We start from the raw sequence: 15,000 nt of genomic DNA, 5'->3' as shown, positions 1-15,000 counted from the left end.
GCACTCTGTCTTTGTCTGTCTGTCTGTCTGTCTGATTGTTATTAGTAGAGTAAGAGTTCAAATATAATAATCTGTCTGTCTGTCTGTATTTCTGCCACTCTGTCTTTGTCTGTCTGTCTGTCTGTATGTCTGACACTCTGTCTGTATGTCTGTCTGTCTGTCTGATTGTTATTAGTAGAGTAAGAGTTCAAATATAATAATCTGTCTGTCTGTCTGTCTGTATGTATGTATGTCTGCCACTCTCTCTGTCTGTCTGTTAATACATATATTTTCACACATTGATTATTATACATCAACTGCAAATCTCTGTCTATCTGTCTGTCTGTCTTTCTCATATATTTTCATAAATGAATGCTATTACAACCAAACTATTTCCCGAGCCCAATAGGGTCTCTGTCTGTCTGTCTAACACTCTGTCTGTCTGTTTCTACTTTATCTGTTTCTACTAGTTGACCAATCTGATTACCCACATTTCTATGCGAGAAACAAGTTCGACAGGTAGCTCTCATGATACAGACATATATACCAATCTAACTGTATTTATTGTACTCGACATCTGACAGAACGATTAGCACACAGAATGCCATCCATCCATCCATCCAAACTTTCTACACGAGCAAATCACTCTATACAATCCGTCCACACAATTATGTTATACTCAAGTGGGAGAACGACTGCAGCAAATGCCGACCCGGAAGTCTCAGCTTGTACTTGAAGCTCGGCTGACGTTGCGCCCGATTGAGCGCCGCTTGCATGTCACCATGCGACTTGAAGAACGCCAAGCAACCGCTCGCTGGCGACTGCACATTCCGCCAGTGCACGTTGGCTCCATCGCCTCTCAATTCGTTCACAACATCGGAAATGCTCGTCTGTATCTCATACACCTCGAGCGCAAATGTCGGCGGCTGGCCGCTCGTTTTAGCCGCAGACGGTCGCTGAGCGGAATACGCTTTCACTGGAGGATCTCGTCTCTCTTGCTGTTGAATGCCTTGCGTGTGTGTAGTACTTGAATCGGGTCTTGACATCTGCTGGGGGGATAACACCGAGTGCCCAGTGTCGTTGTCTGTACACGATGCGTCTAGTGGGCTCGGTGAGTGAGTTTGATTGATGCCAGACAGGTGGTGGCCCCCGTGGGGTGATGACCGGTAGGGCAACTGCTGCAGCTGGTACTGCTGAAGCTGGAAACGATGGAATTGTTCGAGCGCGTGCTGATGCTGTAAGAGAAACTGCTGCTGCTGCTGCTGCAGGTTATACAGAGGACGTTCGCTTGCACGCGGGGTGTGAACCGGGATGTGGTTCAGATGGGACGTCATCTGCTGCTGATGAGGATCTCCGAGAGTTTGTCTCGGCTGGGTGCTCGGTTGTTGTTGCCTTGACATCCCTCTTTCTCCTGATTCCAGATCGACGACGTCGTGGCATGGATACAACACGTTTGGTCTTGGAAATCCGACTTGCTGCTGAGCCTGGAGTAACGCCATCATCTGTGCTTGCTGCATGGCGGCCGCTTGATTGACAAACATGGGATGGACGTTTGGAGTGAAAGACTCGTTGCCTAGTGTAACCATGTGCTGCGGATACTGCATCTTCGCAGCTGGAGTGTAACTAGAACGAGGGTTGAAGTCTACGGTCGGTGTCCGGGTTAGACCGACGCCCTGAAGGGTGGATGTCTGGGGGGATAATGGATGACGCATCTTGGGAGCGTCGGGGATCGTTGGCTTGTAGAACTGAGGTGGTTTGTTAGTGGGGATATGAGAGTTGGGATCGTGTCGGGTCATGTGATACATAGTGTCACTGTCGGTGACAGGTATGGGTGAATGGCGGGATTGATGTGACTGAACATCATCAGAGACAGCCACATTCCTATATGAAAATAAAATATAAAATAGAAATAAAAAATAAATAAAAATAAAATAAATAAAAAAATAAAAATTAATAAAATTCAAAATTCAAAATAAAAAAAGGAAGAAAATTAAAAATAAATACTAATAAAAAATTGATATTAAAATAAAGAAAAATTAAAAATAAAGAATAAAAATTAAAAATAAAGAATAAAAATTAAAAATTAAAAAATTACAAATTAAAAAAGTAATAGTAAATACAAAGAAAAAATTAGAATTAAAATGAATAAAATACAAAAAAAATTAAAAATAAAAAGTAAATAAAAATAAAATAAAAAATAAAAATTACAAAAAATTAACAAAATAAAAAATAAAGAAACTAAATAATAAAAAAATAAAATAGAAAATAAAAAATTAAAAAATTATAATAAATTAAATCATAAAATATAAATACTTGTTATATTATATTACTACAGAAGCTTATGATGCGGTTGCTGTTGAGTTTCCTTGTCAAGTGGCTGATGGAAAAATAAATAAATACAAAAAATAAAATAATAAAAAATAAGAAAATAAAAAAATTTAAACTACTCGTTATATATTGCTACGTGAAGCTTACGATGCGATGACTTGTTGTTGAGTTTCTTTGTCGAGTGGCTGATGGCTCTGCTCGCCAGGAAGTACAGGCTATCACAGCAAAAAAGGATCCATCAGATCCATACAACAAAGGCAGCGTTTCAATTCATTCAGTACGAACGTGTCTCTTAAAACCTTCGCAGCATAAAACGTTTGACGTACTTCAAGTGTGTGAAAAGGCCCTTACTAAGTGAGCACGTGTGACACACCTGTCTACCAAGTCTTACCCAATCGGGAGCTGGTAGGCGTTCGCAGAGCTGCTGAGCATCAAAGACAGACAGACAGATAAACAAACAAAAACAGACAGACAGATAAACAAACAAAAACAGACAGACAAAGACAGACCAGACAGACAATTGAAAGACAGACAAACAGACAGCAGTGTGTGAAATAACGGCCGGACATCAGACATTTACCGACCGAACGAAGCATTTGTCCGGCCATTCGTGATTTCACTGGACATTTTGTCCAGTGGCATAGTGGCAGGTGTGGAATTCCGTATGAGCAACCCACATCCTATAGCACATCCCAGTGTCATGTCAAAAAATTTAGATTCCGTAGTTCGCGCACGAAACAAATGCAACACAGCCACGCGTCGTACGTGTACTGTACTGTACTGTATAGCTGAACGTGTATTTTGTCAAATCCCGGATGTGGGCGCTCAAGTACACACGCTGGGGCTCCGAGGTGCGCAACAAAAATGCAGCGGACAGCCACGGGCCGTACACCACAAACGCAGCAGGATAGGAAACTCAGAGATACTTGCGTGTAATGTTTTCTGTAGGAGCTATAAGAACTTGAAGATGATTAGGTTGATAGGATAGCAAGAAGTCCTTGAACTAAAAAACTGCCACTAGCGTAGCGTAGTGCATGTTCTTGGAACGATTGCAGTTTCCACGTCTAGAGGTATGGCGCATATGCGGACGAAGATGACGTTCCAAAACTCACTGGGTAGTTAGGACATGCCAACGGAAGTCATGCAAAAGGAGGAGGGGCTGGCTGTGCTAGGCCTGGCATGCAGAAATTTACGCAGATGGGTTTGTAGCCAAGCAAGGCAGAGTCGAGCAAGCGATGAAAGTCTGTCTCTCTCTTCATTGCTATCTCAAACAATGGCCACTTTTTAGTCAGACTTTTTTAGTAATTTGTCAGGTGGGTTGTACTAATTGCATGCATATGACTCTTTTATCAAAGGCATGCAACATCAAAGTGTCATCTAGAGCCATGAAACCTAGCACTTGGTCAGGCATCCTCGAGCTAGCTGCGGTGGCAAGTGTCCTCTAGCAACCTGTTCGTGCAGTGTATTCCAAGAGATTTGGTTTGGCAACACAAATACATGGACACGTATACCAACCTCAAATTACTGTGGCTACCCATGATAATTGTCATGAATTGATCCACTACAGTAACTAGATCTGAATGGGGAAACATATGCCTCCACCCGGACCACTTTGTTTCTTCTGCTTGTATATCCAATGTGGTGGACTCAGATGTCGGAAAAAGATGTGGTGGGATCAGTGTGTGTACACGTTCGCTTAAACGTGTCATTGCTACACTTCTTGAGGAGGTGTTGCAAAGTCTTTACTCCCAAGCAGGTGTCCATTGGACCCGGCAAGAATGTATATAATCCTTGTGGTTGAAATTTTTGGCCTTTGGTTGTCACAGCCTCGACGTTTCGAAATTAATTGCACGGAGATCAGCACTGCATAACCACCTGACCGTTACCCAAGCCACCTCACACCTCTATCAACAGTTGTCCATCAAACTTTGGCTTAATAATTCTAAGATGGTTTTAGAGAGACTAGCATTCGAGAGTAGGGAAGATATTTTTGGGTTAATTTGGGATAGTTGTGTTGGAATTGGGGTTGGAAAACTATAGTAGAATAGAGAAAATGTATTGAAGACAGAAATTATATATCTATATGTATACATGATGAATTGTAAGTGATAAGTAGTATTTGCCAGGATTGGAATGCCCGACCAGACATTTTTAATGTCCGGCAAATTTTAAATTGACAGGACATGATGTCTGGTGGTCAGTCAAAGACTATTTAGCACACTGGACAGACAGACAGAAAATAGAAAAACAGACAGACAGAGACAGACAAACAAACAAAAAACAGCAACAGAAAAGACAGACAGACAGAAAGACAGACAGACAATTGAAAAACAGACAGACAGACAAACAGACATCGCCCCGTCAGTGTGCATGTCCTACTCAGCTGAAGTCTGCAGCCAGATCTCATGATCAGCTGACTAAGGGAACGTTCTTGCAATTTATGGTACCAACAAAAATTTTCGTGTGCAAAAACCTTTCATAAGTGTCCAAATTTGTAGTTTGTATGACCTAAAATATAACTATCAGATATCGGTATCGGATTTTTGACTTGGATATCAGTATATCAGCCACATACTGTAAAGCTTTACGCACGGTTCACAGTACATCGCTGGCACAGCGTCCTGGACGCTGACAGGAACGCTCACACGAGCGTCAGCGAAGACGCTAGTGCTGTACCATTCACAGTATTGCGTCTGATGAGCGTCCATCGCACAAAGAACACACAGTGACAGTCATCTGGCGCTGCAAACTAACCATGTGTGTACAATGTACTCATGACAGAGATGGACGATGACAATTTGCTTTTGTTGCTGCTGTGCCGTAGTCTCAAGCGTTTTCTTTCATCCTTAAGGTCTTTGTAGTCCTTTGACTGGACTCGCCAAACGCAAGAAAAACCACGCACACAGTCAATGAAAACTTCCCTCAATGCCATGTGAACGAATAGAACATCGCGGATACGTCCAGTTGCTCTGACTGACTTTCGATTGGTTGTAAATAAGCACGTGATGTCATCGGATGCTGGGTCACTTCCAAAAAAGATGCTAGATTAGAACTTTCTCTATTCCAACGACGTGGACGCTAAACGAGTGTCGTGGACGCTGACATGTTCACAGTGTGACGCTGATGGTCACTCATCGTCAGCCTCCAGGACGCTCGCAGGATGCTTGTGCTAGCATTGTACTGTGAACCGGGTTAACTTAAATCAACAAAATGTCATAAACATCTAACTTTCGCAAATTTCGTAAGCGATCTCAGGTTTACTAAAGTTAAATGCTTACTAATTTTTGTCGCTCTAGGTTTAGCAACACTTCGTGTATTACTAATAATCATCACGTGTCACGTGTGCCAGACAGACTGACACCACATGGTGAGATAGGACACATGCTAGCCTCGTACCCAGGCCCTCTTGTGCGCCCATAGAAGAGGGCCTGGTACACATTGTCATCGCATGCATGCATGAATTACCCCGAAATAATCGGCGTAATGTATGCACGCATGCGGACCCAACGTTATTTAGAATCTCGAGCCAATAATGTCACGGGCAACTGTTGAACGAACAGTGAAACAACTTCCATGCATTGATGAAATCGTATATCTAGACCCAAAGTCAAGTGATCCAACTAGACGATTTTAGACCTTGTTTGTGGCAGTGTCGAGTTTGATGTCTAGTCGTACTGCAGCAGAAGTTGCAGCTTATCTTGGGAATTTCTATCTGTACGACAGACGGTCAACGTCTTCCATGTAGATCTTGCTCCGCGCATTCGTGCTGTAGCAGATAATTGAGGTTGCAGGCACATGACAGCCAGGACTAGTATATCTAAGTCGAAAAAGCAGACAAAGAACATTACGGAAGCTGTTCCCTGTCATTACGCACGACACTATCAGCTCGAGATTCTAAACAATGTCAGTTCCACATGCGTGCATACATTATGCTGATTTTGAGGTAATTTATGCACGCATGCGAAGACAACGTGTACCAGGCCCTCTTCTCCGGGCGTGGAAGAGAGCCTGGGTACAAGGCTAGGACACATGCTAGCCTCGAAGTTCCAGACCGTCCCCCACAAGAAATGAGAGACGATCTGGATCAACTTCTGATCAAACCGAGTTCGGAAGTAGGCGTAGTAACCTAAGTGAAATGGAAGGGTTGTAACAGTCAAAAACATCTCTTTAGATAATAGCGCTGTGCCACCCGATGTGACAATAGGAGATCGATTGCTACAATTTAGACTTGTGTGCAAACAAGGTGGGTGGTAATCAACTGCGATGGCTGCGAATCGTCTTGACAAAGTTTGTCGTGTGTGGAAGTACCTTCATTGAAAGTTGGAATAAGCGGAGGCTATTTGGAGAAAGTGAACAGTTGGCTGAGATTCTAGCTGCTTTAGCTAGGTCACCAAAAATCTGTCTACAACACGATCACTTATCTGTCATCAGCAACGTCTCTAGCTGGCAAACAAGAACGATCGGATTCTGCGGATAACCACTGACTCCATCAACACGTCTAGAGACTTCATCACTGACGGTAACGCTTGGTAGATTTATTATGGACTTTCCAGGGAAACATAACAAAGACGTCTTGGCTATTCAAGAGGTATTCTGCAGGGTCCGCTGTTCGGGATGCATTGAAACAATTTCGAGAACCTTGGGCTCTGTTTTAAAGGCAAGGCCCAGTGCAGTTTCACATCATGGAAGACGCACATACACGCAATCAATTACGAGCTATCTTTACACGTAATTGTCAAACACGCCTTTGCCAGAAGCCGTGCTTGTCATTACAGAACTCTCACATTCATTGGTGGCAGCTTACTGATTGGCTGACTTGGATCACTTCCGAACTCGATTTGATCAAAAGTTGATCCAGACTGTCTCTCATTTCTTTGGGAGACGATCTGGAACTTCAAGGCTAGACACATGCTTAAGTGCATAGCAAATAGTTACGCGTGGTGCTGTGGTTTTGATTTCTGTTGAGATGTTCTGCACAGAAAGATGGCTATGCTGAACAAATACTGCCAATAACCCTTCTCAAGACTGTCCATGCACTTTAAATGTTCACTTAAAGCCAGGTTTACATTAAAGACGTAAGGAGGTGTTACGTGCTGCTTACGTGATCTGACGTTTTCTTACGTCCTTGCGTGTCTGTTTACATTAAGGTGCTGAATGCAAAACGCAGAGACGGAGGATACGTAAAGAGACGCAAGAAAATAGACTCGGTTTCTATTCTTGCATCTTGTGTCTCAACTTTTTTATATCAACCTCACTTGTGGAGTAATAATGAGTTCTGACAGAAGAACATCTAATTGAGAGAGTTTGTTTGTCTCATTGTATTTTACATCGCCGAGACGCATTTCCTGTGTCATATTGTGATAGGCTCCTTGGTGGAGCCTTTTGGCAGAAACTGGAGCGACCCATTCTCTCTTCCTTTTTCTCTGTTGTTGTTTTTGACACAAAGCAATCAGTAAAAACAGCTTCTTCGTAAGACATTGCAATGTATAGCATTCGTTCGTTCGTTGCAAGTCACGAAAGGCTAGCGCACTAACCAGAAGACGCAAGACACAAACACGTTTAATGTAAACACAGTTTTAATGTGAACAGAAAAATGGTGCAAAGAGACGCAAGACACAAGACGCAAAGACGCACGACACGAACGCAGACATGTAAGGTCTTGCGTGTTTAATGTAAACCCAGCTTAAGGTTCCACAACTTCGCATGTGTGTATGAGCCTCCAAGAGTCGTTAGATCCAATGTCTACTGTTGGTGTGAGCACGAGTGGTGTACGGAAGGCGAGTCTCCCCGCCGTGAGCTGAGTGTCATAGTGTAGTACATTCGTTGAGCATGACTTCCGGTCACGTCGTGACGATTGACAGTGACTCGTGTTGTGAGTACAGTTTCGTACTTCATCGATGATTGTGAAAGTTGGCTGCTTACGAAATCACGAATTTGGACACTTACGAAAGTTTCTGCTCACGAAATTTTGTTGACTTGTAGTAGTCTAATGAGCCATATCTGTAACTCTACCATTTAAATCAACAACTACTATGTTTGGGTTGCGATGGGACCAAATATGCGTTTACATCTCTTGGTTCCGCTAAGACATAAACGATGGTCATTTTCTATCATTCTGTGCTTGGCCAGCCACTGTTCTAGTTCAGCGATGTTGCAGTTCCCGACGTTCTCGCCAAACACATCTTCAACGGGTTGCTTTCGAGACATTTATACGTCAATCGGAATGAAATGCAAAAAGCCATCAAGGGGCTGCAAACAGCTTGACGACAACCAACTGACGGTGCTGTGGTGACAGGCACGACTTATTCATGCCATGCAACAAATCATAAACGCTGGCTGGAGGGAGCTGGCATGGCTACGTGGTCAGCAGCATGAATACATGCCAGCCGTCTCGCTGACAGTCATTGGCAATGTGATGGAATGACCGCTTGAGTGTTTAGAACATCGCTATACATCTACGAGAAAATGAGCTGGTGGAGTATGTGAGTGTATGTGCACTGTTCAAACGAGGCGGTTCCCATGATGCAATCAATACCGCAACCAGATTCTTGCAAATGTATGGTAAACGCATATTTGGTCCCACCGCAACCCAAACATCGTATAGTTGTTGATCTAAATGGTAGAGTTACGGATATCGCCTATTGGTGCAACAGTACAAGGTACAGTACACACAAAACCAATCTACATGGTCACTGTGTATTTGTTACTGATAGTCTGATGGTCACGTTAGTCCGACAGAAACTGGGGGGAAGGGGGAGGAGGGAGGAGGGAGGGGGACAACTGCAGACGGAATCACGAGGTCTGACTATGTAAAACTCAGAGAAAGAAGAGAGTACATGCCTACATCAGACTGACAGATCATTACACGACACACACAGATGACAGCAGCATTGCAACCATCACAGGCGAGGTCACTGAATTAGGGTCACAGTTCATTGCCTCGAGTGTGAATGGACACAATGTTAACGATACAGACTAAACGATTTGGTGTGTACCTGGCTAAATATCCGAGCTCTTGCTTTCTCGTAGTCGGCTTCTCTCTCGGCCATCGTCTTCGATTTTTTCACATTCGCAGAGATGGCGATGTGTTCATTGGCCAGTGCAACCTTCACCTACAACCGATTTACATTAAACAAAAGTATGTACACACGATGTCCATTCTGTGTGTGTGTGTGTGTGTGTGTGTGTGTGTGTGTGTGTGTGTGTGTGTGTGTGCGCGCGCGCACGTGTAACAAACCTTCTCTCGTGTTTCACTCGCTTTGTTCCGTTTCAGAATCAATTTAGGTGAAGCACTCTCTTCACGAATAACCCCGGAAGGCAACAGATCAGGAAACCTCGCTTTAGGTCTACACACCAACACATCAAAATGCAACACAAAACACTCTACACAGTCACACTCACATCCGAGTCGCAACAGATTTACTGACAATAACAGATAGGCCAGACGGACCAACGTTGTGGTCCAATCCAAAGTATGCGGCAACACGATGTAGTAACATTCGATGATAAGACGTCATTGCTGGAAACTCCATCAGATCTTGACTATAGAAAAATGTCTAGAGGTTTGATGGATGATGTGGTTGGTTGTACAACGTACCTAGTGTCTTCAATAAATTCTACTAGTACCTTCTCGACACGAAACAAGAACAAACGATCCCTGAATAAATTCGAAATTAACGAAAAACAAAACATTGGGATACTACTGTACTATGTAAGACATATGATACGTAAGCTGTAGATCAGTAAATTTATAATAAGTTTCTGTTGACATCAGAACAACTTTCTGTGCTCAACACACACGCACACGCACGCGTGCGCACACACACACACACACACACACACAGATAAACACACAAACAGACAGACAGACAGAGACACAAACACACACACACACACACACACACACACAGTGACACACACACACAGACAAAAACACACAGACACAAACACACAGACACAGACACACACACACACACAGACACACACACACACACACACACACACACACACACACACACACACACACACACACACACACACACACACACACACACACACAAAGACAGACAGACAGATAAACACAAAACAGGTCACAGACAGACAGACAGACAGACAGACAGACAGACAGACACACACACACACACACACACACACACACACACACACACACACACACACACACAATATTCTTACTTTGGACTTGCCAAACAGCTGACAATAAATTCATGTAAATTAACAGTTGGATCAGCCAAGTCATACAAACCCTCTAATCATTCACAGTTCAACAGACCCACAACACAACGTATCACCAAGAAAGCACAATAACCTTGCATCCCTTCATAGGGAAACTCCTGAACAACAAGATCCTCACTGACAAGTGGAGTAGCCTCCAGTAGACCCACAGTTTGATCTGCAGAATGAGAAGGAGGTACCCAAAATGGTTCAGTCTGTGGTGGTCTGGTCAACAAATGAAAACGAGGAGCAACGATCTGAAATAGCAACACAACATGATGAATGAGTGATGTGGTTTATTTGTCTCACTGAATGATACAGTACAAGGTAGTTTTAAATTTTGAAATATTCTTGAATAATTTCAGATTTTGGTAAGATGTTTGTATTCTGAAAATTTATATTGATATGTATTAAGACATATTTTCAAGAGATATCGTGTTTATGGACAGACAGACACACAGACAGACACACAGAAATATGCTCACACAGACACAGACACAGAGACAGACACACAGACTGACACAAAGACGGACAGACACACAGACAAACACACAGACAGACAGACACATAGACAGACAGACAGACAGACAGACAGACAGACAGACACATAGACAGACAAACAGACACACAGACAGACATACAGACAGACACACAAACAGACACACAGACAGATGCACAAACAGACACACAGACAGATGCACACACAGACACACAAAGAGACACAGAGACAGACACATAGACAGACAGACACACACAGACACAAAGACAGACACAGACACACACAGACACAAAGACAGACACACACACACAGACACAAAGACAGACACACAGGCAAACACACAGACAGACACACAGACATATGCTCACACAGACACACATAGACAGACACATAGACAGACAGAGAGACAAACAGACACACAGACACACAAACAGACACACGAACACACAAACAGACACACAGACCGATACACACAGAAACACAGAGCCAGACACAGAGACAGACATACAAACATACAGACACACAGACAGACAGACACACAGACAGACACAAAGACAGACACACAGGCAAACACACAGACAGACACACAGACATATGCTCACACAGACACAGAGACAGACACACAGAGACAAACACACAGACTGACACAAAGACAGACAGACACAAAGACAGACAGACACATAGACAGACACATAGAGAGACAAACAGACAAACAGACAGACACACAGACAGACAGACACATAGGCAGACAAACAGGCAGACACACAGACAAACAGACACACAGACAAACAGACACACAGACAGATGCACACACAGACACACAAAGAGACACAGAGACAGACACATAGACAGACAGACACACACACAGACACAAAGACAGACACACAGACATATGCTCACACAGACACACAGAGACAGACACACAGAGACAAACACACAGACTGACACAAAGACAGACAGACACACAAACAGACACATAGACAGACACGTAGAGAGACAAACAGACAAACAGACACACAGACAGACACACAGACACACAGACAAATAGGCAGACAAACAGGCAGGCACACAGACAGACACACAGACACACAAACAGACACACAGACAGATGCACACACAGAAACACAAAGACACACAGAGCCAGACACAGGCACACACACAGGCACACACACAGACACACAGACAAACACACTGACAGACAGACAAACAAACACACAGACAAACACACACGCACACACAGACAGACATTCTAACAACATTACAGACTCGGTCCACTGTGCTACACGGGTTGTAAATAAGCAACAAAAATAAACGATGTACACAATCCATTGACAACCTTGTCTGATGCTTGGGCATAATCACCTAAACTTGTCCTGCCACCATCCTTACACTTGTCAGATGCAGATATCTAATTGACAAACGCACGTACATACAAAACGATGCACAAAATCTCACTTACAAAACTAAATAGTTTATATAAATTCATTAATTTACAGTAGGCTGTAGCAATGAAATATGTGTACGTGTGTTCTGGTCTCATCGGTCACTGAGCCACTGCCATTATCCATTCCAGAAAAAGACGTCGATTAAGTCGATTCCTCACCAGTTGTTCTCAAACAACTGCCCTGTTACAAGCATCATCCATCAATATCTAAACAACATCAACATCCATCATACTCACACCTGGTTGAATTCAATTAATCATATAAAGTGTATAAAAATTTGGTTATGGACAGACAGACAGACAGACAGACAGACAGACAACAGGCCAGAGATTACTGTATTGGACTATCAATGCGGGAAAGGCATTGATTTAGATGTCTCAATGGTACATCCTTGCAGTATTGGCATTCTAGCAAAGACTTCTCTGTTTGATGGAGCTGCTGCTCTCCGTAGAGAAGAAATCAAAGCCAAAGAGTACATGAGAGAAATGCTACCACAAGGTACCTCACCATCTGTTGTGCCCCTAGTATTTGAACAATTTAGTCGTTGGGATGAGAAAGCCTTAGAGTATCTGGACGACTTCTCACGTCTCTCAAGAGATGAAGTGGTCAAATGAATCCTGTTGAGTTTAGATCATTTTGGAGACCTCGTTTTTCTGTTGAGTTACAAAGTTGTAATGCTTTAGTGATGTTGAGAAAAGTTTATAATATCTTAGGTGGTCAAAAGCGCGGCTCAGAACTGGACACTTTTCAGTTTTTGTTCGTTAGTTAAATAGTCATTGTAAGACCTTGCCAGAGTCAACTGTAGTGTATCGTATATTAGACTTTTAGTTAGTGAGTTAATTAGTTTGATTTAGCTTGTAATAGTTCTGATTTATGAAAATATATTTCTTTGACAAACAGACAGACAGACAGACACAGACAGACAGACAGACAAAGCAGTTTTAGAGTTATTTAGTTTAGATCATCATATAGCTTGTAATACTACTGATTTATAAAAATATATGTACTGGACAGACAAACAGACACACAGACAGACACACACAGGCAGACACACAGACAGACACACACAGGCAGACACACAGACAGACACACACAGACAGACACAAACAATTTACAGACTACTGGAGAAAGAGAATGGCCATCCAGCTTCAGAAAAACAATGCAAGAGTGTTCCTTGGTACAAGCATTCCCACGCAACATCTCTGACTTATAAGCTAGTTTTTGTTGAACAGGGACATCTATGTTCCTTTACTTTACTTAAATTGCGTGTTGTTAGCAGTTGGACAATGTGAACTGTACTTAGCCTTTGCTTGCTATTGCATCTAACTTTATTTATGAAAATATACTACAATTGACAAATAGACAGACAAACAGACAGACAGACAAACAGACAGACAGACAGACAGACAGATGCAGACAGACACATCCACACAAAAATTTGGTTTCAACACAAGCTTGTTTATTCATTAATATGCAGCTGCTGTAGCTAAGGGGCCTAACACTGTGATGTGAAAATGTCGTCATTTGACTGTCAGGCAAGGGCAGTTAACTGATGCAGTTGAGAATGGTAAGAACTATTTATAGATGTCTATATGAGATGCATGACCACAGATGTCTATTCCTGTTGTGCTCAATTAGATACCATCATGCCTTGAAAGAATTCAAACACGAGATATGCGTCATTTGTCTTACCGTCTTAGAGATACATCATCCAATCTAGAGATGCCTTACTGTGAAAGAGCGTGTTCACACCGACATCTGGACTAACTATGATTAGACTAACTATGATTAGACCAACATTAGCACAAGCGCATTCACACTGCTAACTACTGTGTGATTAGTAAGTCACATGGGCAGGTGAGTGTAATGACGTCAACAGTTTCATCCGTCTTATCTGGCAAGAATTCGCGTGAATTGTCCATTGCTGTAGGTTTTGAAGAGGAAAACATTTAGTTTGCTCTCTCTGGCAGCTCCTTCAGGGATGGCAGGAAGTTGTCACATGTAGAGGCACGTCAGTAGTAGACATCTGCATGCGCTTCCGTATATGTCGCCATGTTGTTGCTGCATTTGTACGTTTAAACATACAACACCACATAAGAAACATAGATGGCATGCTCTTCTTGAACACTATCTCGGTTACAGCATTAGAATGGTGTTAGATGAGTAGGACCGGTGTGAACACGCTCTAGGATACCACTGACTGGTGTGTGTGTGTGTGTGTGTGTGTGTGTGTGTGTGTGTGTGTGTGTGTGTGTGTGTGTGTGTGTGTGTGTGTGTGTGTGTGTGTAGTGAAGGGGTAGTGTGTCCATTTAGACGGAAGCAATACAGAAGAAGGAGGTGTGTATGACTCGTGTGTGTATGTGTGTGTGTGTGTGTGTGTGTGTGTGTGTGTGTGTGTGTGTGTGTGTGTGTGTCAGTGCGTGTGTGTGTGTGTGTGTGTGTGTGTGTGTGTGTGTGTGTGTGTGTGTGTATCAGCATGTGTGTGTGTGTGTGTGTGTGTGTGTGTGTGTGTGTGTG

General features: G+C 42.9%; 1 protein-coding gene across 2 annotated transcripts in view; it reads right to left on the bottom strand.

Annotated features, from left to right (window-relative positions):
- Positions 1 to 143: 143 nt before the first annotated feature.
- Positions 144 to 15,000, bottom strand: part of LOC134194525 (R3H domain-containing protein 2-like) — a 15,478-nt gene continuing 621 nt past the window's right edge. For both annotated transcript variants that reach the window (XM_062663465.1, XM_062663466.1), the window contains exons 2-11: positions 12,562 to 12,689; positions 12,375 to 12,446; positions 10,634 to 10,796; positions 10,501 to 10,573; positions 9,905 to 9,964; positions 9,709 to 9,849; positions 9,545 to 9,653; positions 9,303 to 9,419; positions 2,455 to 2,522; positions 144 to 1,860 (exon numbers count right to left, since the gene is read on the bottom strand). In XM_062663465.1, coding sequence (XP_062519449.1) covers positions 648 to 1,860; positions 2,455 to 2,522; positions 9,303 to 9,419; positions 9,545 to 9,653; positions 9,709 to 9,849; positions 9,905 to 9,964; positions 10,501 to 10,573; positions 10,634 to 10,796; positions 12,375 to 12,446; positions 12,562 to 12,606 — 2,061 coding nt within the window. In that variant the 5' untranslated portion in view covers positions 12,607 to 12,689 and the 3' untranslated portion in view covers positions 144 to 647. The remainder of the gene's footprint in view (positions 1,861 to 2,454; positions 2,523 to 9,302; positions 9,420 to 9,544; positions 9,654 to 9,708; positions 9,850 to 9,904; positions 9,965 to 10,500; positions 10,574 to 10,633; positions 10,797 to 12,374; positions 12,447 to 12,561; positions 12,690 to 15,000) is intronic.

Source organism: Corticium candelabrum, chromosome 19, assembly GCF_963422355.1.
Source record: "Corticium candelabrum chromosome 19, ooCorCand1.1, whole genome shotgun sequence".
NCBI lineage: Eukaryota > Metazoa > Porifera > Homoscleromorpha > Homosclerophorida > Plakinidae > Corticium > Corticium candelabrum.
The sequence above is the reverse complement of the archived record's forward strand: the minus strand, read 5'-3'. Positions and strand labels throughout refer to the sequence as shown.